This window comes from Notolepis coatsorum (assembly GCF_963971535.1).
Source record: "Notolepis coatsorum genome assembly, chromosome: 9".
Taxonomy (NCBI): domain Eukaryota; kingdom Metazoa; phylum Chordata; class Actinopteri; order Aulopiformes; family Paralepididae; genus Notolepis; species Notolepis coatsorum.
In genome coordinates, this window is record NC_140173.1 from 58,363,197 (window position 1) to 58,389,776 (window position 26,580).

The 26,580-nt window shown below is 44.3% G+C and overlaps 1 protein-coding gene across 1 annotated transcript in view; it reads left to right on the forward strand.

Moving 5' to 3' along the window:
• The window catches only part of crtac1b (cartilage acidic protein 1b), a gene marked incomplete at both ends in the record, with an annotated part of 173,680 nt that overhangs the window by 85,174 nt on the left and 61,926 nt on the right, over positions 1 to 26,580 (forward strand). Inside the window, 2 exons of the mRNA XM_084321881.1 lie at positions 21,409 to 21,543; positions 23,558 to 23,700. Of these exons, the coding sequence (XP_084178007.1) occupies positions 21,409 to 21,543; positions 23,558 to 23,700 (278 nt within the window). The remainder of the gene's footprint in view (positions 1 to 21,408; positions 21,544 to 23,557; positions 23,701 to 26,580) is intronic.

Here is a 26,580-nt window from a genome sequence, read left to right on the forward strand (position 1 = left end):
TGAGGGTCTGTATGCCCTATTGGTTATATTATATGTTACAATAAATATACAATAAATAAAGAAGTAAACAGAATACACAAGGTACCCTAACTGGCATGATATACTGTACGTCATACGTTGTAGTCTGTCAGAGTCAGATTTAGCGGTCAGACATTCCTAATAGCTCTCGGGTTTTATAGTACGTGTATAGTGTATGTGTGTGTGTGTTTACGTAGATGTATGTGTGTTGCGTGTGTGTGTGTGTGTGTGTACATCCCTTCGTATGACTTTGTGTGTCACTCGGACGACTATCGGTCATGCCGGTGGTGAATGTGGGTCGGCATGACAACGTGAGGGCGAGCCTGACCGCCGCTTTATGAGCGGCCAGCGCAGCATTACTGGACCCCATGTCTGATTTACACAGATACCTGGAGAGAGAGCCATGGGCTCCCTGGACCCCTGGAGACTGAGATATAGGGCTCTATTAGAGAGACGGGGAGGGGGCGCGTGAATATTAAAGGCAACCAACTTGTGTTCAGCCTTTCGTTCAGCGTTTCTCTGATTGGCCACGTGACCGCGCTGCCGTGCGGCAGAGAGTTGCGTGACCGCGCTGCCGCGCGGCAGAGGGTTGCACCGCTTCCCAATGACTTGTTTTGTTTACATCAGGGTGAACGCTGTTGTATTCGCAAATATGAGAGCCAGCTTATGTAATTGGTTTGTCATGACAAAACAATAAAAATCGCTACATTACATCAGGGTGAACGCTGTTACACTGCCACCACCCACTTGTGTCTAATATGGCTGTCGCGAAGTCATTGATAAGCGACAGCCATATTAGACACATAGCCATAATTTAAGATATAGTTTATGCATTTGCAAAATATGAGAGCTCTGTCATTGAAGGGCTTCGTTCTACAACGGAGCACGGCCGCTGCTGCTGGAGCTGGACCGAGTCAAGCCGACGGCGGCGCACGGAAGGCGGGGACTAACCACCGCATCGCCCCGCTGGCGCTTCAGCAAGCAGCCTCCACAGCTCCAGTTAACCTAATTTATACCGTAATGAATCATTAAAAAATATACCGTTAACTGGAATATGTTGTTTCTTTACACATATGTTGGATTATGTAATTGGGTTGCCATGACAAAACAATAAAAATCGCTACTTTACATCAGGGTGAACGCTGTTACACTGCCACCACCACCCACTTCAATGACAGAGCTCTCATATTTGCGAATGCATAAACTATATCTTAAATTATGGCTATGTGTCTAATATGGCTGTCGCGAAGTCATTGATAAGTGACAGCCATATTAGACACATAGCCATAATTTAAGATATAGTTTATGCATTCACAAAATATGAGAGCTCTGTCATTGAAGGGCTTCGTTCTACAACGGAGCACGGCCGCTGCTGCTGGAGCTGGACCGAGTAGAGCCGGCGGCGGCGCACGGAAGCCGGGGACAAACCACTGCATCGCCCCGCTGGCGCTTCAGCAAGCAGCCTCCACTGATGTACAGTGACGAGTGAATCTGGTAGTGCGCTGGTTTATGACGTTAAAAACGCGAAATAACGTATAACGTTACAGCTTACAGTTCCACACTGATGTACAGTGACACCCAGAGTTTCTAGTTACAGTAGTGACGCGTGAATCGAGATAGTCCTAACACTGTAACAGTGTTTATTATTAAGAGTCAGATAGTCCTAACAGTGTTTATAGTCCTAACAGTGTTTATTAGTAAGAGTCAGATAGTCCTAACAGTGTTTATTATTAAGAGTCAGATAGTCCTAACAGTGTTTATTATTAAGAGTCCTAACAGTGTTTATTATTAATTAACGTCATAAACGAACTACCAGATTTATTTTGCACCAGGGAACTTGAAGGTTCCTGCCGCACTCGCGGCAAAAGGGGGCGGGCTAGCGGCGTGGGGTCGTGGCCAATCAGAGAAAAGCTGAACACAAGTTGGTTGCCTTTAATATTCACGCGGAGGGCGTGGTCCAAAGGTGAGCGAGGCAGTGTAAGTGGAGAGAGAGAGAGAGAGAGTGGGAGAGGGAGATAGAGAGAGAGAGATGTAGAGAGAGAAAGAGAGTGATGGAGAGACATAGTGGGAGAGAGCTAGATAGAGAGTGGGAGAGAAAGAGATAGAGAGAGATGAGAGAGAGAGAGACAGAGAGAGAGACAGAGAGAGTGGGAGAGAGAGAGGGATAGAGAGTGGGAGAGAGATAGATATAGAGAGAGTGGGAGAGAGAGATAGAGAATGGGAGGGAGAGAGATAGAGAGAGGACGATGGAGAGAGATAGTGGGGGGGGGAGAGATAGAGAGAGAGGGGGCAATGGAGAGAGAGAGTGGGATAGAGAGAGATGGAGAGAGAGAGTGGGAGAGAGAGAGAGAGAGTGGTGGAGAGAGATAGAGAGAGTGGGAGAGAGAGAGAGTGGGATGGAGAGAGATAGAGAGTGGGAGGGAGAGAGACAGAGAGTGGGAGGGAGAGAGATAGAGAGAGAGGACGATGGAGAGAGAGTGGGGGGGAAAGAGAGAGATAGGGAGAGATAGAGAGAGATATACATTTACATTTACATTTAGTCATTTAGCTGACGCTTTTATCCAAAGCGACTTACATGTTCTGTACGACAAGCCATCAGGAAGGGCACAACTCTATCAGCTGAGCAACAATGTTCATCAAAGTGTTGAGTGCTACAGTGTAGGTTAGTTTATTAGGACAAGTGCATGACAGTAAGGTTAGTTCGTTTTTTTTTTTTTTTTTTTTTTAATTCAGATAATGGTTGAAGAAGTGCGTCTTTAGTCGACGGCGAAAGATTGGACGTGTTTCGGCTGTCCTAACTGGGGTGGGTAGTTCATTCCACCATTGTGGGGCAAGGACTGAGAATAGGCGACTTCTCTTTGATGACCCTCCCGGAGCTTGGATAGGAGTAGGTCTGAGGCGGCCAGAAGATGCAGAGCGTAGGGGTCTTGAGGGTGTGTAGTTAGAGACCATTGACCGGAGGTAGGCGGGAGCGGTTCCCTTTGCCGCACGGTATGCTAGGTCGAGGGCCTTGAAGCGGATTCGTGCAGCAATGGGGAGCCAGTGCAGGTCCCTAAGAAGTGGGGTGACATGGGCCGACTTCGGTAGGTTTGAGATCAGGCGGGCCGCTGCGTTCTGAATGAGTTGAAGAGGCTTAGTGGCAGTGGCCGGGAGGCCAGCGAGCAGTGTGTTGCAGTAGTCGAGGCGGGAGATGACTGTTGATTGGACGAGGAGTTGGGTGGCTTCTTTTGTCAGGAAGGGGCGGATCCTTCTGACGTTGCTCAGTAGGAATCGGCAGGTTCTGGTTGTTGCTGCGATGTGAGCAGAGAAGTTCAACTGGTCGTCGAGGACAACACCAAGGTTCTTGGCGGTCGGGGACGCGGTCACAGCTGCATTCTCGACTGTGATGGAAAGGTCGGTCAGGGCGGAGGATTTGGCCGGCAGGTGGAGCAATTCTGTTTTGCTTAGGTTCAGTTTGAGGTGGTTGGTCGTCATCCAGGCGGAGATGTCGGACAGACAGGCCGAGATCCGCTCAGAGACGTGGATATCTGAGGGAGGGAAGGAGAGGAAGAGTTGAGTATCGTCGGCATAACAATGGTAGGAGAAGCCATGAGACGTGATAATGTTACCCAGTGATTTAGTGTAGAGAGAGAAGAGAAGGGGTCCTAAAACCGAGCCCTGGGGGACACCCGTTCGCAGGGGGCGGGTGGCCGACAGGGTCCCTCTCCATGACACTTGGTAGGAGCGGTCATTGAGGTATGATGACAGCCATGTCAGCGCAGAGCCAGCCACTCCCATTCCTGCGAGGGCCGCGAGGAGGATCTGGTGGTTGACTGTGTCGAAGGCTGCAGATAGATCTAGGAGAATCAGGACGGAGGAGAGGCCTTTCGCTTTTGCTAAGTGAAGTGCCTCTGTGACCGCAATGAGGGCTGTCTCTGTGGAGTGACCAGTCCTGAAGCCTGACTGATTAGGGTCTAGGAGGTCATTCTGTAAGAGATAAGATATAGAGATAGTGGGATAGAGATAGATAGATAGATAGATAGATCGAGAGTGGGAGAGAGAGATAGTGAGTGGGGGAGAGAGAGAGAGAGAGAGAGAGAGAGAGAGAGAGAGAGAGAGAGAGAGAGAGAGAGAGAGAGAGAGATGTAGATATATATATATATATATATTAGAGGTGGGCATAGATACATTTTTTTAATCTAGATTAATCTATCTGCAATCCTGGATTTAATCTAGATTAATCTAGATTAAAATGGCTCAAAAAAAAAAAAAAATGCCGAAGGCATTCAAAATATGTGTGTTCTACCCAAATAATGACCAGAAGTAAGTCCTTACTTTTTCTTTCCTCCTTATGTTTCTCAGGCCAGGTGGCCCATTACACCATGAGCCCATCTCCCGTTTCCAAAATGCATTACAGACTGTTTGAAAAAGCTGTTTTGCTATAATAATTGGTAATGAAATATCAAAATAATGTTCAATAAGATGTACTTGTGTTTAATAAGTTGTTTTATTCAGAAGTTAACACAAATACATAATATTACCAGTACAGTACAGTATCTAGCACACTCTCAGGAGCAAAACAGAAAGAATCATTTCAAACTTGAACTATGTGACATGGCTTGAATCAACTGCTCCAGTGGAGTTGCTCAGTGGCCAATGGTGTCAACTGTGGTTGTACTGGGCAGCTCCCAGGTGTGAATGGAAAAGAACATCTGTGCTCAGCGAACCTACCCTGGGTAAATAAAGGTAGAAAAAAAAATGTAAAAAAAAAATATATATTATTTTTATTTTTTTTTAGATTAATGCGTTAATTATATTATCGTGCAATACTAGTATAGCGTTAACGCAGCACGTTAACGCCGTTAACGGCCCAGCTCTAATATATATATATATATAGAGAGAGAGAGAGAGAGAGAGAGAGAGAGAGAGAGAGAGAGAGAGAGAGAGAGAGAGAGAGAGAGAGAGAGAGAGAGAGAGAGAGAGAGAGGGAGAGAGGTGGAGAGAGAGATAGAGAGAGTGGGAGCGAGAGAGTGGGAGCGAGAGAGATAGAGAGTGGGAGGCAGAGAGATAGAGAGTGGGAGGGAGAGAGATAGAGAGAGAGGACGATGGAGAGAGAGAGTGGGGGGGAGAGAGAGAGAGACAGAGAGAGAGAGAGAGAGAGAGAGAGAGAGAGAGAGAGAGAGAGAGAGAGAGAGAGAGAGAGAGAGAGAGAGAGAGAGAGAGAGAGAGAGTGCCCCGTCAGCTATTTACTCCAGTCAAAGTCACAGGGAAGCGGTGGGGAAGGGCGACTCGACCATAGATCAGCCGGGGACCGACTCAGTCGACCAGATGTGGCATCCATCATTGACTAGTGTGAGGCTCCCTAGGTAGGCCCCCCCCCGCTATGGCTGCAAGTGTGAATGTGATTAGGCCTCTTTATCTAGGTGTGTGTGTGCCCAGGATCTTCAACTGGAGTATGTGAGTAGCCATATATGGGCATTCTGTCTACGTTCAGGCAGGTGTGTGTGTTCATGTGATGTGATTAAGACGTTTAAACATGTTCTTTTATCTTTCTATTGGGGCTGTCCAATTCGATTATATTCGATTAGATTAGATCAGCGATTCCCAAACTTTTTTGGCCGTGCACCCCCTGTCACCTCCCGACCTAGCTCGCGCACCCCCCAATGGGTTTCTGTTAGAAAAATTTGTTGCTGGTCTCCGTGCACAGATTTAATTTTTTATTTTATCTCTTCCCATGGCGACTATGGATAGGGAATTTCTTTATTTAATTAAAATGTTCACGACAATACTCTGCCACCATGTTTAATATCCATAATACTAAAGGTTTGACTAAGATTTGTATGACATTTTATTGTAAAAAAAAAGAAAGAAAAAAAAAAGGTTTTACCACCATTAGCCTTTTCATGTCACGCACCACCTAGAGGGCGCTCGCGCACCACAAGGTGTGCGCGCACCACAGTTTGGGAACCACTGGATTAGATTATGTGGACAGCCAGGAATTTTAAGCTCAAACTCTGTCCCTCCCTTGTTGATATGGACAGAGGGGTAAGCGTGCCAGCTCTGGTCTTCCTGAAGACCACAATGAGCTCCTTGGTTTTCTTGTGTTGTGGTGTTGAGGGCTAAGGTTGTTGTCGACGCTCCACACTGCCAGGTGCTGCACCTCCTCCTTGTCGGTCGACTCATCGTTGTTTTTGACGAGGCTCACCACCATTGTGTCGTCTGCAAACTTGTATCGTAAAAGGAATAAGGGTTTTATCTTAAAAAAACATCTAATCTAACTTACTCTGCATTGTGTTTCTGTATTACACCTTAAAACCTATTTACTGATAAAACCAACATGGTTTGTAGGACGGCAGCGAAGCAGGAGAATGAAGAGGAGAAGAAAGATCTACTGTTCAGATCCAGCTTTATTTTCAGAGTCCTAAAAGTGAACAACAATGTATCTGGTTCAAATGAGTATACTGTGCAATAATATTGATGTACCAAACATTATGCCGTTTGTCATCAACACTAGACTAAGAAAGTAGATTAAAGAATAATAATCTTCAATGGAGCCTTAGTGGCAGAGCGTCATTGAGTTGTTGAGTTTCTTTGTTGTCTGTGGGGACAAAGAATTCTTTTCTCGTTTCAAAGAGCTTCTTCTTCATTTCCCGCTTGCCGTCCTCTTCCAGGGGGGTGGTGTGTGTCTCTTCTCGTGTGTCTTTTTTTCTTTGTGATTCCCACACCCCCCTTTTATCAATGAGGGAGAAATCTCTGTGTGACGTCACCAAGTGACATCACACATATGGTCTCATCCAATCGCAAGCTTTCACCGTTGGTATTTGAAAGTGGGTGGTTTCCAAACAGACCAACTGACTTACGCCTTTTTTAAAGTCAGAGAGTTGAATAGCCTAAACTAAACTTAATACCTTTTAGTATTTAAGCTTCAAGATATATCTAGTTGATTTGAGATTGATTTTCTAAACACAGACATATTACTTTTAACTAGTAGAATCTTTATATGAGATGAGAATCACCGTCTGTTACCATCAAGCCCAGTTTCATAGTTTTATAATTATTCTTTTAGCTTAGATCTATATCTATTTTAAACAGCTATTACTCAGCACGTTGGGTATTCTCCAGTTTGGTTTATATAAAAGGCTTGATTGTAACCTCGATGACTCTCTGTCATAAACACAGCATATTTCATATCATTACGTCCAAGATTCTTAGCACAACATAACAGTAATATTTGCAGTTTATTTCACATTAATTGTAAGCATATTATCAATTAAAAAGAATCCAAGTTCCTTAAAAGATCGTTCCTCCTATATACCACTCAGACCAGTTTGTCTGCCTTCTGTGTCACCAGGCAGCTGGGTAAGAGATAACAACTACATGAGATGTGGTCATCTTTTGTTTAACCCTTTTGGCCACCACCCTGTAAATAGTTTCTGTTGACCTTCCATTGTCTCAGTACTCACATCCCAAGTCGCTTCACACACACCCTATCCTGGGAGCAGCCTTGATCACATCCTGTTCCCAGTATACTTTATGGTCTCTATGATTTATCATTAACTTTTATTAAACTAAAAGTGTATTAGTCCTTTTGCCCATAGTGAAGCTTACTTTATTTAACTGACTATCTATTTGTAGCAATACCTATTCTCTGCATCAAAGATCTGTTCTTCTGTAACTTATAGCTGCCTCCAACTTGGCCCTTTGGTTGACTAATGGGACAGCTGTTTTCTGACCAAATCCTATGTACTTAAAACCTTTTCTCCTAGCGACATTTTCCAGTACATTTTAGGAGCTATAGTTACCAAATTATACCACAATTGCTAATGGTGTTGCCATGTGTACAGTAGTGCAGTCGTGGGTGAAGAGGGACCAGAGGAGGGGGCTCAGCACACAGCCCTGTGGGACGCCAGTGTTCAGGGTGAGGGTGGAGGAGGTGAGATAGTCTAACCTAACATACTGGGGTCTGTTGGTCAGGAAGTCCAGTATCCAGTGGCAGACGGAGGGGTTGATGTCGAGGTCACCATGTTTGGAGATGAGTTTGGAGGGGATGATGATGGTGTTGAATGCTGAGCCGAAGTCAATGAACAGCATTCTCACATGGGTGTTGCTCTGATCCAGGTGGGAGAGGGCGGAATTTGATTTGATTTGATTACGGATCCCCATTAGCTGGTGCCATAGCAACCAGCTAGTCTTCCTGGGGTCCACACAAAAAAAAACATACAAAAACAATTATTATTGCAAAACAAAATGATTAAAAGTCAGTACTCAAACACACAATGCATAATGAAACTAACAATTAAGATGGCTAAAATTACATGCAAGCACAGAAACAGAAAACAAAAAAAACAAAACAAAATACTTTACAGTGTTAAATACAATTTAAGATTATTTTAAAAAGTGAATCTACTGTAAATGCAGCAGGGGTTTTGAGGCAGGTTATTCCAAAGAGTTAATGCTCTAAAAATAAAAGATCTCCTTAAAGCGTTGGAATGTAGTGGAGATGGCATCCTCCGTGCTCCTGTTCTCACGGTAGGCAAATTAATGTTTATGAAGTGAAGGTGAGGCCAGATTTGAGGTGAGCCAGGACCAGCCTCTCGAAGCACTTCATGATGATGGGGGTGAGTGCGACAGGGCGGAAGTCATTGAGGCTCGCTGCCGAAGTGTGCTTCGGCACTGGCACGATGGAGGTGAAGCCTGAGCGGTCCGGTACCGGTATGAGATTGATATCATGCCATAAATAGATGAATACAGAATGTAGGGATGCACCGAATGGGAAATTCTTGGCCGAAACCGATACCGAAAATAGAAAACAGTTGGCCGAAAACCGAATGCCGAAAGGCCGAAAATGATTCATAGAATAGATTTTTTTTTACCAATGTTGTGGAACATTATGATTATGGAAAAATATATGATTATGGCAAAACTTAACTTAAATAATAAATAATCACTATTATGGGTCCATAAAAATGTATTCAGCACCTCTGAATGCATACAGCACATTAATTCCATCTTTTCTCTGGCTGCCGCGGCGGACATCTGTGCTCTACTGAGCGCACCTTTCTAGTCCCCAGTTGAATGTGCTCTCTTGACTCGGCACAGTAGACGCGCGGACGTGTATGCTTGAGAAAGATCATATTATCAACGACAGACAGCGTCAATGTGAGAAACACTATCCCCCCCCTCTCGCTCTGAATAATATGCATATTAGATCACTCAGTGATTAACCGCAACGGGCATATAGTAAATAAGGATGTTAAAGACGCATTTATTGGACGCGTTGCGCGCAGAGTTTACATAGAAACAGCGCGACTCCCGACAGCGCGGCATCATCACAACAACACGCATTAGGTTACAGGTTGTTTCTGTTTCGGTATTATATTTTCGGTGAAAAAACTCTTTCGGCCGAAAGCCGAAAGGCAATTTTTTGCCATTTTCGGCCGAAAACTTTCTGTAGCCGAAATTTCGGTGCATCCCTAACAGAATGTAATAATTAATGTACGTTTCTTTTTCAAATGTAGCCAAGAGTAAAGACCCTAACCCTGTCAAAAAAGCAGTCAACGTGTATATTTTCAGCACTATGTTTGTTCACAAATGATTTTAAGTGTTATTAGCTAAATTATGAGTTGAATATCTCTGTACACATCCCGGCGGAAACCTGATGAATTAGACGTAAATAAAGGAAGCTGGCATACATGTGTGTAGTCTTTTGAAAGAAGAGACCCAGGGCTTTCGATGGGAATTTTATAAAACTACATTTCCCAGCACACGCCAGCCCCTGTCAATCATCTGACTTTCAGCGTGAATATTTTTTTCACCATTATTTTCGGGATCATATCTCACGGGTGGAGCAAACCTGAACGTTATTGCCATAAAATAGAACGTAGTTCGTTTCTTTACCTTTCTGTGAACGTCTAACAAAAAACTGCATTGCAATCTGATGAAAAATGGCGGAGCTATTTACATTATAAAAAAGTAACTGCACTTACAGTAGATTTCATTCACGATTTCTGTTGCCCTGGCAGGGGCGCCTGGTGGTACTAAATACAGATTGAACGCTGCCATTGGAAAGGGGAGATTTGTCCCGATCCATAGATGTGTGACTTGGCCATAATAAGGTCATTTATAGGCCTGATATTCTATATTCTATATTCATATTTCAAATTGCATGTGTCCGGATGTGTGTGGTAACCGGACCGCTCAGGCTTAAGGGGTTAAAGCTTGCTGGGACAACTGCCAGAGTTAGTGACAGATTGAAGATGTCAGTTAAGACCTTGGTCAGCTGCTCAGCGCAGTTACTGGGCACACGACCGGGGATGCCGTGCATTAGTCTTGCTCAGTGCGGCACACAGGTTGATGGTCAGCAGCAGGGAGAGCAGCCATGGTGGGCGCCTCCTGGTTGTCCCTGTCAAAGCAGGCATCAAAGTTATTGGGTCTCATTCCTGAAAATTTGTCAAAGATATATTCTGGAAGACTTATCTTGGAACCACTGAGACATAATCTATGACAAGTACACTCTGAGTCCTGAACGTGCTGGAGATATGTCTTAAGTGGCTGAAACGGTCGCAGAAATGATATGATCTGATATCTGCTTGGAGAATGGCATTCTGTCATAAACTCCAAAGCGCGTTCCCGTTCAGGTCATTTGCATACAAACCACGCCCCCGACAGTCCTTATAAAGCAACTGGTGACGCAGCTGTGTGAAATGGAATGGCGGAAGTGCTTTGAGAGCCGCGTGATTACGAAACCTAGCGTCAGTCAGTGCCAATCAGAGAGCGTCTCCGAGAAATGCGGCTAGGTTTCATAATCACGCTTGCGCCCATCAAAACTAGATTAGATTAATGTATTGGCATCATATACAGCTCGCGGTACACACCTGCCGCAGCGCGCGCACACACGCGCGTGCAGTACTGTATATGAATGAATGAATGACATATAATATATATAGCCTACGGCGGGCGTAATGAATGAACGCTGTTCATTCGTAGGCGCACACAAGACTTGTTATGGAATATTAATGCAGTCTATTTCCACCGATTAGCTTTAGTTCTTATTTATTTATCCACTGTCATTTCAGTGTTGGTGTATAGGCTATATAGTGTATTTCAATATAAGTTTAATTGATTAATGATATATTCGAAGGAATGCAGGTTTATAGCTATATAAACCCCCTCCAATGTACAGTAAATGACCAAGTATGGTTTTGTCAATATTCCAATGTACAGTTTTGCTTGTACAGTGTAAGTCTACCACCCCTCCTACCCAACCTCCTCCAACAGTTTCTACATCAAATGTACTCTCTTTTCTGGACTCTTTTTGTATCACAAACAGTACTGTATTTGCAAATCTGGTATGTCATAAATGTATAGATGTAGCAGTACTGTCTATCTGTGTCGTGTGTGTCATATATGTTATGATGAATTGAAAATGGGGGACCCTGATGTAAACAAGACGAAATTATTTCTCTGGTCTGCATCCCCTTATGTAATTGAGCTGTACTGTACCCATTCTGCAATCTGTTAATAAAGTTTTCAATCAATCAATCAATCAAACAAAGGTCTGTCCCATTGTATACCAATCAATGGGATACATTGCATGTTGACCTGCATTCTTTCAAATGTATATAATTAATCATTAAAACAGATGTGTAACAAATAAGAAATGCAAATTCCACAGAAGGCATTAAATTATTATTATTTTCAATCATTTCACAATAATTGCATAATTGTGTTTGAATATAAATTAGTCAATCAATCATGAGATTTGATCGTGGGCTGAGAGCATATTTAAGTGTGCTCCTCAGCACTCTTAGATCTGCTCTCAAATAAGATCTCAGGAAAATTTGAGGACTCCCACTCCCAGCCCTAATATGTCTTAAATAGGCAGAAATCTGGCTAAGACGAAATATTTTGTCGTAACTTCGTTCGAGAATGAGACCCATTGAACTCATCAGGGAGAGAGGGGTCAGTCGGGGGAGAGCTGTTGGTGGATTTGTAATCCGTGATGGCCTGGATGCCCTGCCACATGCGTCGGGGGTCAGGGTTGTTGAAGTGCTCTGGCTGTGCTTGGCTCGTCCTGATTCCCCTATTCAGGTTAGCCCTGGCAGTACAGTAGGCCTGCGCATCGCCAGATCTGAAAGCGGTGTTACAGTTACGTGCCTTTAGCAGTAGACCTCTCTGTTCATCCGCAGCTTCTGGTTGGGGGGATGTAGTGATCTGTTTAAGGGTGGTGGTGACACTGTCGATGCTGGAGTTGATGTGGTCCAATACGGAGGAGGTGTAGGAGTCAATGTCTGTGTGGGAGTCCAGGGTGGCCTGGGTGGTAAACCGGCGCTGCAGCTCAGAGTCCGCCCCCCTCAGTCTGCCCCCTCACCCCCCTTCGTGAGGTACGGGAACGTCTCCTCCCACTTGGCGAGATATTTGCAGCTCTTCTTGGCTTTCTTTCTGCTGGTGGAACCACACAATCCTCTCTCAAGTCCATCGTAGAATGTAATACATTTCGTGCTAAACCCCTCCTTTATCCGGGTCACTGTTCTTCTTCTTCTTCGGGTCGCAACCGTCTTCCGGTCTGACTTCCTGTGCTAACGTTCTAATCTACACTGCTGCCACCTGTCGTCACAGAGGGGAATTGCAGCCATTTTGTAAAAATGCAAAAAAAAAAAACGGGAAACATTCGGGAACCGGGATGACGGCGGGAAGGAAGGTTGAAATACGTGACAATCCCGGGAAAAACTGGATGGTTGACAGCTATGCCCCTCACTCTGCCCCCTCAGTCTGCCCCCCTCAGGCCATTATGTTGACTGTTCTAACTGAGGGCTTCACATGAGTGAGGTGTACTTGTACTTAGAAGGAACACAGAGAGGTGTCAGATTGCCCCAGGTGGGGGGGACGGGAACAGCTTTGTATGCATCTGTTATGTTATGTAAATGTTATGATGGTGTAAACATCGTCTAATGTCTTGTCTCCTCCTCTTGTGGGTCAAGAGACATGCTGGTGACATTTAGGGAGCACAGTCTTCAGGTTGGAGTGATTGAAATCTCCTGCGACAACATTATGCCGCCTCTGGGTGTGAGTTCTGTTGTTTACTAATGGCAGCATGCAGTTCCTTCATTGCTAGCTTAGCATTAGCATCTGGTGGTATGCATGCTGCCGTCACAATAGTAGCTGTATATTCCCTGGGCTGATAGAAAGGTCTACACTTAATCATGACATATTTTACATAGTAGTGACTCTCAATGGTGATATTGTCCGTCGTGCACCAAGCTTTGTTTACATAAATACATATAAGCCACCACCTCTGGTTTTGCCGGTGTTATCAGCGGATCTGTCCGCACTGTGAAGAGTGCATCCTGATAGCTCAATAGCATTAACTCATTCAGCGCCAGGGGTCGGGGCGCCAGGAGGCACTAGAACGCCATTGCTTTAATCAATGGGGAGACTGCGAAATTTGTGCTTAAAATATATCTTATATTATAGCTATGGATCTAATACACCAGCTCCCTCATTGATTGTCAGTGAGTTGCTTCCAGTCAACATGCACAAAACAGATTGTTTTTTCATCCGTACATTTCCGTTTTATACCGTTTTGACTATGCGTATAGTTTTGGTGATTCTTTGTAATCCCAGGAAAAGACGCGATAATAGCGTTTTAGTGGAATACACTTATCACGTTGTCATTTTTCGCCTGATTATCGAATCTTCCTGAAATCAACGCTGGATTATCATTATTATGTCTCCTCGTGCATACATGAAATGGCCCTCGTAGCGGGGCGCTCGCCTCCCACCGCAGCCAACGGTAAAAAGCACAACACATTCCACACAGACAGCTTCGATCGCGGTAGAAAGAAATATCAGATCAACGCAAGATTGGAGATATAGAGTCCTTACCTGGTCTCTGATGTAATGCAAAAAAATTTATCCAATTATCTGATCGCCATTCCAAATACTGCTTGTGGAGGTCCGTCCCACATTGTCCGGCATTACATATGAAGGGGGGGGGGGGGGGCAGCATCGCACATGTATTTAAGTATTTAAACCCCGCCCGCACGGCTCAGACCGGCCCAGAAAAGAAACTACACCATTTCGAATGGAGTGCAATACCGGCTTGGAGGCGTAGGCGGCGGTATTTGTCCTTTTGCGAACTCAGACCCATTCCCAATGATAACATCAGGCTGGATGTATGAAAAATGAATGGATATAGCTAATAAAAGAAATAACGATTAAAACCCGAGCTTTCTCGTGATTGGCGCTGAACGGTTGGCGAGTTAACCCGACTTTTCTCGTGACTGGTTAAGAGTTAAGAGTCTGATTAAAGTGAATGTGCCCAGAGCTACTATAAGTAGGTTTATAATCTGTAATAGTAGATTTTGTCTACAGTATCACAGGTCTATGATTGTGAGGATCTGTAGAGTTTATACACGTCTACTGTATATTAGGCCTCTATTTTTGTGACTGAGCAAAACCAGCAAATTGGCACAGTGAATGGGGCGACAAAACCAGCGAATGGGGCGACGGTGGCTCGGGAGGTAGAGCAGTCGACTGGTAATCCGGAGGTTCTCGGTTTGATTCCCGCTCCTCCCGGGCAGCGTGTCGAAGTGCCCTTGAGCAAGGCACTTATAACCCCTAATTGCTCCCGATGAGCAGGTTGGCACCTTGCATGGTCAAATGTGAGGAAGAAATTGTAAAATGCTTTGGATAAAAGCGCTATATAAATGCACCATTTACCATTTACCATTTACCCTTTTGGCAAATTTCACTGGGTGCAAGGGGAATTCCTTCCTCAAGCAAAAAGAATCAGCTGGCACAGGGCACATTTGGTATCCGTTTTGGTATAAAAATACCCACACCGTGTCTACTGTAAGTAAGCGCTGACACTATGCTATGTTAGTGTCTTTAGTAGGACATGACTTGTACAAATCTCCACAAACCCCGTTTTATGGATTTCACCCCACTTCTAAGTACATCCATAAGCCAATAACTAACGGAACGCAAGCATGTTAATCAATGAATCACAGCAAGGTATTCCAGCTCTGCACATGGTGGTTATTAAATTCACGTGTGAATCAGTGTGTGACTGTGCGATGTGCATCATTATGCACAGAGATCAGCGCGGTGACAGGGATCGCAATATCTCGTAACATAAACGTTAATTCAAACTAACGATGCTAGCTGGATGCCATTGTGTGCACAAGCGCCTCTGCACGTGTCTTTCTGGAATGAGAAGAGACGCATATGAGGAGAATGACAAAGGACACATTTGATTTTGAGCTGCGCTGCCCCTTATTGTATTGAAATTGTTCTTCTTTTTTGTTGGGTCACAATCTATATTCTATAGGGTCTGTGGAGTTTGAGTTGTGTTATATATGAAACATTGTGTGAAAACTGAAAAGGTTTATACTGCATATTGTCAAACAGGAATGACCATCAAGTGATATGATACGGAAATAAATAATAAATGAAAACATGAACATACATGAATGAATGAATGAATGAATGAATGAATGAATGAATTCATCCATTCATCCATCAATTCATTCATCCATCCATCCATTCATCCTCCATCCATCCATCTATCCATTCATTCGTCCATCCATCCATCCATCAATTCATCCATCCATCCATTCATTCATTCATTCATTCATTCATTCATTCATTCATTCATTCATTCATTCATTCATTCATTCATTCATTCATCCATCCATTCATCCATCCATCCATCCAGCCATCCATCCATCCATCCATCCATCCATCCATCCATCATCCATCCATTCATCCATTCATCCATCCATCCATCCATCCATCCATCCATCCTTCCATCCATCCATCCATCCATCCATCCATCCATCCATCCATCCATCCATCCATCCATCCATCCATCCATCCATCCATTCATCCATTCATCCATCCATCCATCCACCCATCCATCCATCCATCCATTCATCCATCCATGCATTCATTGATTTGTGATTTATTAGGTGATTTTTGACCCTGACAGATGCCAAATGCATGTAATCACAGTCTGGACTCTCGTCGGCCATTACAGAGCTGTTAATTGGTCAGGCCACCAAGTGCTCCGAAGTGGAGCCTCATAAAGAGAGAGAGAGGCTGCTTTCAGTCCCCATGCTTCACCATACGGTTATAGAGACCAGTCAATATGAGGAGCCTTATATGTCAGTATAATGTCCCTTAGAGTTCAACGTGTGGAAGTCAGTGTGATTCCAGCATCTGGATGACAAGACAAGATACAATACAATACAATACGATAATACAAGACAAGACAAGACAGGACAGGACAAGATAGGATAATGGAGACTAATGTAAAAGGGGACATTGGCCTATTTAGCTCAATGTGATTCAGTGTAGTTCAATTAGATTAGATTAGATTCAGATTTATTGTCATCATACAGCACAAGTACAGTACAATGCAGTTTGGCATCCAACCAGAGTGCAAATGTAAAGTGCAATAGTAATATACAATATACAGGTGATTAAACTGGGTATATAATATATACATGAGTATACTACTGAGTGTAGTGCTAATCAGATGTATGTACAGAGTTGTAGTATTAATATGTACAGTGATACACGTGTAAATACTCTTGTCATCGTCATGTTTACCAATAATCGGAATATAGTATGTGGACATAACTGGAGTGACTGTAGTAAAGTCTTTCTTACATCTGTGGTAATTTTTGTCATCCTGGCCAGCAGGGGGCAGAGTCAGCCGGTGCCGGTTGACTGTGAATGATATACTGCGCAGTCCTCTTCATCATCAAACCCCCATTAATCAGTGCGGAGAGACAGTCAGTGAAGTTGTATATCTAATGGTTACATGTCTCTGGAGGGACATTAATAGTTTATGGCTGTAGGAGGCTGGTGGTATTTGTCTGGGCTGATAGAGCAGCGCTGTAAATCACGGGATAGCCCTGACACACAGCACTGACTCCGCATACTGGAATAGCAATCAAAATCCTTCTCTGAGCCATAATTAGAATTCACCGGTTTTCGATTGGGAAGTATACGTTTGGCATCGGACCATTTAAATTCTCTGGGGAACTTTCTTTTCCTTCTTATTTTTGAATGGAATGTTATTGAATAATCCAGAGGTTGATATTGAGTGTGTATTGAACGGGTAACCGGAACAGAGAGAGGGTGGTCTTTACTTAAGAGGGGGAACGGCTGTAAGACTTTGTTTAATAAAGGCACATTCGGTGATTGTTTTAGTGACCAAACCGTATCAATATTCTCATACAGTTTGCAGATCTAGAACTTTCTTATCCCATCTTCAATCAGATTATATGTCTGTCTGTCTGTCTGTATGTATGTATTGTGATGAGCCTGTTCAGACTTGTCACGGTTCAAAAACAAACTAATTCAAATGTCCAAGTGCAATATCAATCAATACGAATATTTATTGATTTACAGGCAGAATAATAGTACGATGGGCAAATAGAATGGTCGTAATACAGTCCGATGGTCAAAACACAAAAACAGGTTCTCGTACAAAAAAGGGATTGTTCAATACTCGTCAGGAGTAGTCGTCCGGTCCAGGGTCAGTACACACTGGGGTTTCTCAGCCAGTCCAGGGTCCAGTACACAATGAACACCTTCTCGCCTTCACCTCTCCTCTATACCTCTCACCTCGCAAAACTCCGTACAACAACTATCTCTCTCACTACAATAATTCCAACCTCACCTCCACTCCACTCAACACTCTCTATCCTAGTATATTTGTAGTGTGTGTGTCTGGGGTGTGTGCGTGTGAGATGTGGGTGAACTAATGATGCACATGTGTGTTCTATCAGTACTAATCAGCTCTATCAGTACTAATCAGCTACCTAATTGTTTCCACTCCTTCCGTGGCAGTAATATCTCCCGCCCTTCACATATCCATGGGGGGGGGTTGATATCTGCCACAGTATGTATGTATGTATGTATGTATGTATGTATGTATGTATGTATGTATGTATGTATGTATGTATGTATGTATGTATGTATGTATGTATGTATGTATGTATGTATGTATGTATGTATGTATGTATGTATGTATGTATGTATGTGTGTGTGTGTGTGTGTGTGTGTGTGTGTGTGTGTGTGTGTGTGTGTGTGTGTGTGTGTGTGTGTGTGTGTGTGTGTGTGTGTGTGTGTGTGTGTGTGTGTGTGTGTGTGTGTGTGTGTGTGTGTGTGTGTGTGTGTGTGTGTGTGTGTGTGTGTATGTATGTATGTATGTATGTATGTATGTATGTGTGATGCGTGTGTGTGTTTTTTTTTGTTTTTGTTTTTTTTTTATGTTTTTTAATTTGTTGTTATGATTGTTTGGTTTGACGGAAAAAGATACCGTGAGTTGTTTGGAGAAATATGGAGAATAACATGTTCAAAAATAAACTTTTCATTCATTCATCCTTATCATTAGGGCACAAGTATTATTAATATTATGAACAGAATATAAAACAGAAGCATATTTTAGAAACATACGAGCCGTCCATCTTGACAAATGGAGTCAGACCAGAGCATATTGTTTTATTTTGTATCGCAAGAGTGAACAGTAATACACATCAATAGACATATATGCCAAAAGTTTACTATTTTGTTGCATAGTGACATAGTTATGTAATGGAAGAAAAGGCTGGACAAGGCATTCTAGCAAGAAAGGCTGAACTATAAACAAGGCGTTTCAAGCAGTCATTACTTTGGAGTGGACTTTGTATTTTATATATATACCCCATTATTTGGGGTGGTGGGGCTACTCATTTGTTTATGTTAGCATAGGTGTAGATTTAGGGGGGGACATGTAGCCTACCCCTCCCCTCAGTATTGAGAAGAGGTCGATTTGTCCCCCTCAAAAAATAGAGCTAATATGAAAGACAACCCTCTCCCCAGAAGGGGTAAAAAGAAAATAAGAGGGTCAAAACATTTATATATGCTTTTTACCTGTAACTATAGAATAAATATTTGAAAGCAATACAGAACGCTGGAGAGCCGTACTGCATTATATTCCATTATATTTGTGTCAGCTGCTGGTACCGGAGTGTTGTTGTCTACATAAATAAAGACATTTCCACCATAAATTGATGCAGAAAAGGCACACATTGGTGCAGAAAAGTACACCTAATGCAGGAAGTGTGTCCCCCCCATGTTGAATCCAAACCCAGGCCCCTTGTATGTTAGGATCACCGATTGAGCCTTTATGAAGTAGATTCTCTGTGCTTGTGTGTGTGTGTGGTTCATACAGGGACATATAAATATTTATATAATTGTTTGCTTTATAGACGAAGGTTGCAACATAATAATTATGTAATGTAATGTTGTTGGCTGTGTAACAGAGAGCAGCCGCCCAGGCAGCGCAGCTCCCGACTCATTATTAATTTAATTAATGAATCCAATCCAATCCACTTTATTTATAGAGCACATTTAAAAACAACAAAGTTGAACAAAGTGCTGTCCAAGTCCCACAACATTAAAAAAAAAAGATAATAATAAAATGTATACATTTTTTTCCCCTCGAAGATTCGAAGTAAAATCGAATCTCGGCCCGAAGCTTCGAATGCCAAAAAAAAATCCGAAGGTCAGCCCTAGTGTGTGGTTCATACAGGGATAGTTTGCATGCGTGCATGTGACCATGTGTGTGTGGTTCATACAGGGATAGTTTGCATGCGTGCATGTGACCATGTGTGTGTGTGGTTCATACAGGGCTAGTTTGCATGCGTGCATCATGTGACCATGTGTGTGTGTGGCGTCCTGTGCGGCAGGGTCTGTGTCAGCAGAGAGGCTGCTCAGAGGAAATGGCCTGGAAAGACGGTAATGATCTTTCTCTGATCGCTTTTGTGATGGAGGCTGATCTTTACCTTTCTCTCAGTCCCTCTCTCTCTCTCTTCCATCCTGCCCTCAGTCCTCTCTCTCTCTCTCTCTCTCTCTCTCTCTCTCTCTCTCTCTCTCTCTCTCTCGCTCTCTCTCTTCCATCCTGCTTTCATCCCCTCTCTCTCTCTCTCTCTCTCTCTCTCTCTCTCTCTCTCTCTCTCTCTCTCTCTCTCTCTCTCTCTCTCGCTCTCTCTCTTCCATCCTGCTTTCATCCTCTCTCTCTCTAGAAGAAAGTAATTTGCTGTAGTTTCCTTGCAACTTAAGTACAGAGTACAAGGTTGTACAATATAGTTTAACGTTGAACATGAAAACACACGCATGCTTGCACACACACAGAGGACAGGGCAATCACATATTAGACAGCGATGCATCTGTTTCTAAGCTTTCATTGCAAAAAAAATCTAAAATAAAAATTCTAAAATAATGATAATAATAATAATATATATACATTTTTTGTGTGTTCGTTTTTAGACCACATGGTAGCACTGGCACGTTGTTATAGGGCCACTGCGCCCCATACTGTACCATTGTTTAGGGAAAGTCCTGATATGGAGTAAACCCTGCCTCTTTCTCTGGGCATTTAGAACCACTTATTAGCCTAAATATTACAGCTATGTGTAACATGATGTTGACATTTTAACATCAATATGCAATTGTCAAATCAATTGTGATAGCTTAGTATTTTTATGCCTTGCCTTACAAGTAGGGCTGGGCGATTAATCGATTTAATCGATTAATTCGAATGAATGATTTAGGACGATTTTGAAAAATTTTAATCGATTTAAAAAAAATATATATATATCTTTTTTTCAAGTCACCTTTTATTTTACAAAAAGTGATGTTTGGTGAAAGTTAGATTTGCACTTTATTAATCCCAATAGGGCAATTCATTCTTGTTTGATGAACAAGAGGCACCTTTTATTTGTTTTAAGTGAAGTTTGGTGAAAAAGCAAGTTATTGCACTATTAATCCCAATAGGGACATTTTCATCTTTGTTTGATCAAGAGTAACCTTTTATATAAAAAAAAAATAATAATATATATATATATATATATATATATATATATATATATATATATATATATTTTTTTTTTATTTTTTTATTTTTTTAAAGTGAAGATTGGTGAAAGTTAGGTTTGCACTTCAATCCCAATAAGGAAATTCATCTTGGTTTGATAATTGTTTTGTGTCAAATAAAAACAAAGGTTATTTGAATGATTTCCTCTGCGTTTCTAGATTTCAAGAGAAAAAAATCGATTAAAATCGGAAATCGGATAAAAGAAATAAAAAATAAAAAATCTGAGATTAAATTTTTAGGCCATATTGCCCAGCCCTACTTACAAGCCCTGAAATAAGCCCTGAAACCTACTCCACAGTGCACCCAAAGTAAGTTCATTAGGGCTCGAACAGACCCAGAGCATGGCCTTATTGACTTTGCATTGGTCTAGCTAACTAGCGAGCGAGTTTGTTATCCAGAACAGTCAAGCCGTCAGTAAGTAGGCGACAGGGCTCTGGGTCTGGAGCGCTCTCAACAGTCTCCCTCGCTGTGTCTTGCAGGTGGGCGAGGCGTCGTGGTGGGGCCCATCGTGAGTCAGACCCTGCCGGACGTCTTCTGCGACAACGAGTACGGACCCAACTTCCTCTTCAGGAACAACGGGGACGGAACCTTCACTGACGTGGCGCAGCAGGCCGGTGAGGGAGGAGGCCGTGGTAAAGTAATTTAGTGGGTTACAACTATTATGTGAAAGTTCGGATACAAGTAGCTCAGGTGAGTGGAAAGGACAGAAGGACAGAAGCATTCGGTGAAACCGCAGCACACATACTAATGCCTTGTCTCCACTAGCCAGGGTTTAGCCGTGCTGTGGCCTTGTCTCCACTAGCCAGGGTTTAGCTGTGCTGTGGCCTTGTCTCCACTAGCCAGGGTTTAGCCGTGCTGTGGCCTTGTCTCCACTAGCCAGGGTTTAGCTGTGCTGTGGCCTTGTCACCACTAGCCAGGGTTTAGCCGTGCTGTGGCCTCGTATCCACTAGCCAGGGTTTAGCCGTGCTGTGGCCTCGTCTCCACTAGCCAGGGTTTAGCCGTGCTGTGGCCTCGTCTCTACTAGCCAGGGTTTAGCCGTGCTGTGGCCTCGTCTCCACTAGCCAGGGTTTAGCCGTGCTGTGGCCTCGTCTCCACTAGCCAGGGTTTAGCCGTGCTGTGGCCTTGTCTCCACTAGCCAGGGTTTAGCCGTGCTGTGGCCTTGTCTCCACTAGCCAGGTCTTAGCCGTGCTGTGGCCTTGTCTCCACTAGCCAGGGTTTAGCCATGCTGTGGCCCTGTTTCCACTAGCCAGGGTTTAGCCGTGCTGTGGCCTCGTCTCCACTAGCCAGGGTTTAGCCGTGCTGTGGCCTCGTCTCTACTAGCCAGGGTTTAGCCGTGCTGTGGCCCCGTCTCCACTAGCCAGGGTTTAGCCATGCTGTGGCCTTGTCTCCACTAGCCAGGGTTTAGCCGTGCTGTGGCCTCGTCTCCACTAGCCAGGTCTTAGCCGTGCTGTGGCCTTGTCTCCACTAGACAGGGTTTAGCCGTGCTGTGGCCTTGTCTCCACTAGCCAGGGTTTAGCCGTGCTGTGGCCTTGTCTCCACTAGCCAGGGTTTAGCCATGCTGTGGCCCTGTCTCCACTAGCCAGGGTTTAGCCGTGCTGTGGCCTCGTCTCCACTAGCCAGGGTTTAGCCGTGCTGTGGCCTCGTCTCTACTAGCCAGGGTTTAGCCGTGCTGTGGCCTCGTCTCCACTAGCCAGGGTTTAGCCGTGCTGTGGCCTTGTCTCCACTAGCCAGGGTTTAGCCGTGCTGTGGCCTCGTCTCCACTAGCCAGGTCTTAGCCGTGCTGTGGCCTTGTCTCCACTAGCCAGGGTTTAGCCATGCTGTGGCCCTGTCTCCACTAGCCAGGGTTTAGCCGTGCTGTGGCCTTGTCTCCGCTAGCCAGGGTTTAGCCGTGCTGTGGCCTCGTCTCCACTAGCCAGGGTTTAGCCGTGCTGTGGCCTTGTCTCCACTAGCCAGGGTTTAGCCGTGCTGTGGCCTTGTCTCCACTAGCCAGGGTTTAGCCGTGCTGTGGCCTTGTCTCCACTAGCCAGGGTTTAGCCGTGCTGTGGCCTTGTCTCCACTAGCCAGGGTTTAGCCGTGCTGTGGCCTTGTCTCCACTAGCCAGGGTTTAGCCGTGCTGTGGCCTTGTCTCCGCTAGCCAGGGTTTAGCCGTGCTGTGGCCTTGTCTCCACTAGCCAGGGTTTAGCCGTGCTGTGGCCTTGTCTCCACTAGCCAGGGTTTAGCCGTGCTGTGGCCTTGTTTCCACTAGCCAGGGTTTAGCCGTGCTGTGGCCTGTCTGGCACACAGTGAGCGTCTCCATTGTCTTTACAACCGTTGCCAAACCTGGCTGGACCATGTTCTAGCTTGTCCTGGAGATTTCACGCAAGAAGAAACGCAATGGAGACGCAAACCCAACCATGCCGTACCAAACCTGGCCATGGCTATAGCCCCAGCCAGGCTGAACATAGCTAATGGAGACAAGGCATGATTAGAGAATACAATCACAGAATGGTCAGAGACATGTTTGCTTCTATTAAGAACAAGACTAAACAGTGAAGAAATACTAATGTTTAAAATGTAAACAAAACACTATCACTGCAGCATCCTTTCGTAGCCACTGATCTGTCTAGTGTCTGTCTGTGGTCTGAATAGGTGTGGAAGACCCTATGCAGCACGGCCGAGGCGTGGCGCTGGCTGACTTCAACCGTGACGGAAAGACAGACATTGTGTACGGGAACTGGAATGGTCCACATCGCCTTTACATACAGTCGAACAACCGCAAACAGCGGTTCAAGGTATGGGCCGTAACCCCAAGACTGGGGAAGAGCTTTTTTTCGAGTTTCCGAGAATGCGCACTAATTTCGTGACCAACGTCTGATAACAAGTCGGTCCATTTAAGCTGTGCTGTCTCTCACTCATCCCTGCCTTAAAGGAACATGCCAACATTAAGCTAGCTTGCAGCAAACACGGCTGCAAACACAAATGAACAGAAGTGGGTACGGACCAGCTAGCCTAGCTGTTGGCCAAAAACACCTCCCCCGGAGTTTTAAGCTATAGGCTAGCTGGTCCGTATTCGCTCCCATTAATATGTGCTAAGTTAGGCTAGCTTGCAGTAAGATAGCTTTTAAGGCTGATTCATACTTGGGCGCTTGACACTTTGGACAACTGTCTCTCCACAGAAAAGAAGTTGTCACTCAATGTATATCTCTGCTTTGCCAGTCTCTCCTCTGTCACCTTCATGTATGAAAATGTTTTGCTAATAGCAAAGTGAAACCACAAGTATACAGTATATCCACGGCAAGGTTGGCATTTCATCCAATCACACTGTGTGACAATAGGACAACGTCCGTAACATAACACCGTTCCCGAGAGACACTTTTTTTCTGTTGAAAATGAGTCATTTCTGTCGAGCGACAGTTGTCAAAAGTGTCAAGCCGCCCCTAGCATAACTCAGCCCTTACACTGGCGCTTCTGTTTGCTACTGCTGCTGCTGTGTCGCGACTCCTCCACCACCACCACAGCCTCCACCCCGCGTCACGTCAGTCCATTACATCATCCAGATACGCTCTCTCCACCCACCAGCGCGACAGGGAATCTGTGCTGGCAGAGGAAATGTCAGCAAATACAACTGTTTGAGGCAAACCGTATACATTTGATGCAAATCTCTATGACAGGATTGTCCCTGACTGAATTATCTGGAGACAGTTCCCCCGGGGGCGTCTCACAGTCACCCGTCTCTGTGAAGTCATTCTATGTGCTGCAGCTCTAGTCGTTACAGCCTCTGTGAAGTCATTCTATGTGGTGCAGCTCTAGTCTTTACAGCCTCTGTGAAGTAATTCTATGTGGTGCAGCTCTAGTTTTTACAGCCTCTGTGAAGTCATTCTATGTGGTGCAGCTCTAGTCTTTACAGCCTCTCTGAAGTCATTCTATATGCTGCAGCTCTAGTCTTTACAGCCTCTGTGAAGTCATTCTATGTGGTGCAGCTCTATAGTCTTTACAGCCTCTGTGAAGTCATTCTATGTGTTGCAGCTCTAGTCTTTACAGCCTCTGTGAAGTCATTCTATATGCTGCATCTCTAGTCTTTACAGCCTCTGTGAAGTCACTCTATGTGGTGCAGCTCTGGTTTTTACAGCCTCTGTGAAGTCATTCTATGTGGTGCAGCTCTAGTCTTTACAGCCTCTGTGAAGTCATTCTATGTGGTGCAGCTCTAGTCTTTACAGCCTCTGTGAAGTAATTCTATGTGGTGCGGCTCTAGTCTTTACAGCCTCTGTGAAGTCACTCTATGTGGTGCAGCTCTAGTCTTTACAGCCTCTGTGAAGTCATTCTATGTGGTGCAGCTCTATAGTCTTTACAGCCTCTGTGAAGTCACTCTATGTGGTGCAGCTCTAGTCTTTACAGCCTCTGTGAAGTAATTCTATGTGGTGCAGCTCTAGTCTTTACAGCCTCTGTGAAGTCACTCTATGTGGTGCAGCTCTATAGTCTTTACAGTCTCTGTGAAGTCACTCTATGTGGTGCAGCTCTAGTCTTTACAGCCTCTGTGAAGTCATTCTATGTGGTGCAGCTCTATAGTCTTTACAGCCTCTGTGAAGTCACTCTATGTGGTGCAGCTCTAGTCTTTACAGCCTCTGTGAAGTCATTCTATGTGGTGCAGCTCTAGTCTTTACAGCCTCTGTGAAGTCATTCTATGTGGTGCAGCTCTAGTCTTTACAGCCTCTGTGAAGTCATTCTATGTGGTGCAGCTCTAGTCGTTACAGCCTCTGTGAAGTCATTCTATGTGGTGCAGCTCTAGTCTTTACAGCCTCTGTGAAGTAATTCTATGTGGTGCGGCTCTAGTCTTTACAGCCTCTGTGAAGTCACTCTATGTGGTGCAGCTCTAGTCTTTACAGCCTCTGTGAAGTCATTCTATGTGGTGCAGCTCTATAGTCTTTACAGCCTCTGTGAAGTCACTCTATGTGGTGCAGCTCTAGTCTTTACAGCCTCTGTGAAGTAATTCTATGTGGTGCAGCTCTAGTCTTTACAGCCTCTGTGAAGTCACTCTATGTGGTGCAGCTCTATAGTCTTTACAGTCTCTGTGAAGTCACTCTATGTGGTGCAGCTCTAGTCTTTACAGCCTCTGTGAAGTCATTCTATGTGGTGCAGCTCTATAGTCTTTACAGCCTCTGTGAAGTCACTCTATGTGGTGCAGCTCTAGTCTTTACAGCCTCTGTGAAGTCACTCTATGTGGTGCAGCTCTAGTCTTTACAGCCTCTGTGAAGTCACTCTATGTGGTGCAGCTCTAGTCTTTACAGCCTCTGTGAAGTCACTCTATGTGGTGCAGCTCTATAGTCTTTACAGTCTTTACTGTTGAAATGATTCATGTCTTAGTTTATAGTGTCTGGTTTTGGTCGAGAGCAGCTCATATTCTCAAATATAGATTTGGCTGTCGTAGACCATAGGAACGACATAAAACATTTCTTGAATTGATGAAGTGGTAATAAATGGTATTCCCCTTAATACCAGCTTCTGCAGTTCTGCATGTGTGAAATGTCCAAATGATCCCACTGCGTTCCCCATAATATTCCATCAGGTTTGCACTGTACTGTAATCAACCAGCATTCAGTCTGTTTCTCCCTTCAACAGTGCATTGATCGCCAGTAATCTACAGTATCTGGGCCTAACGATTCCCCAAGCAGGAA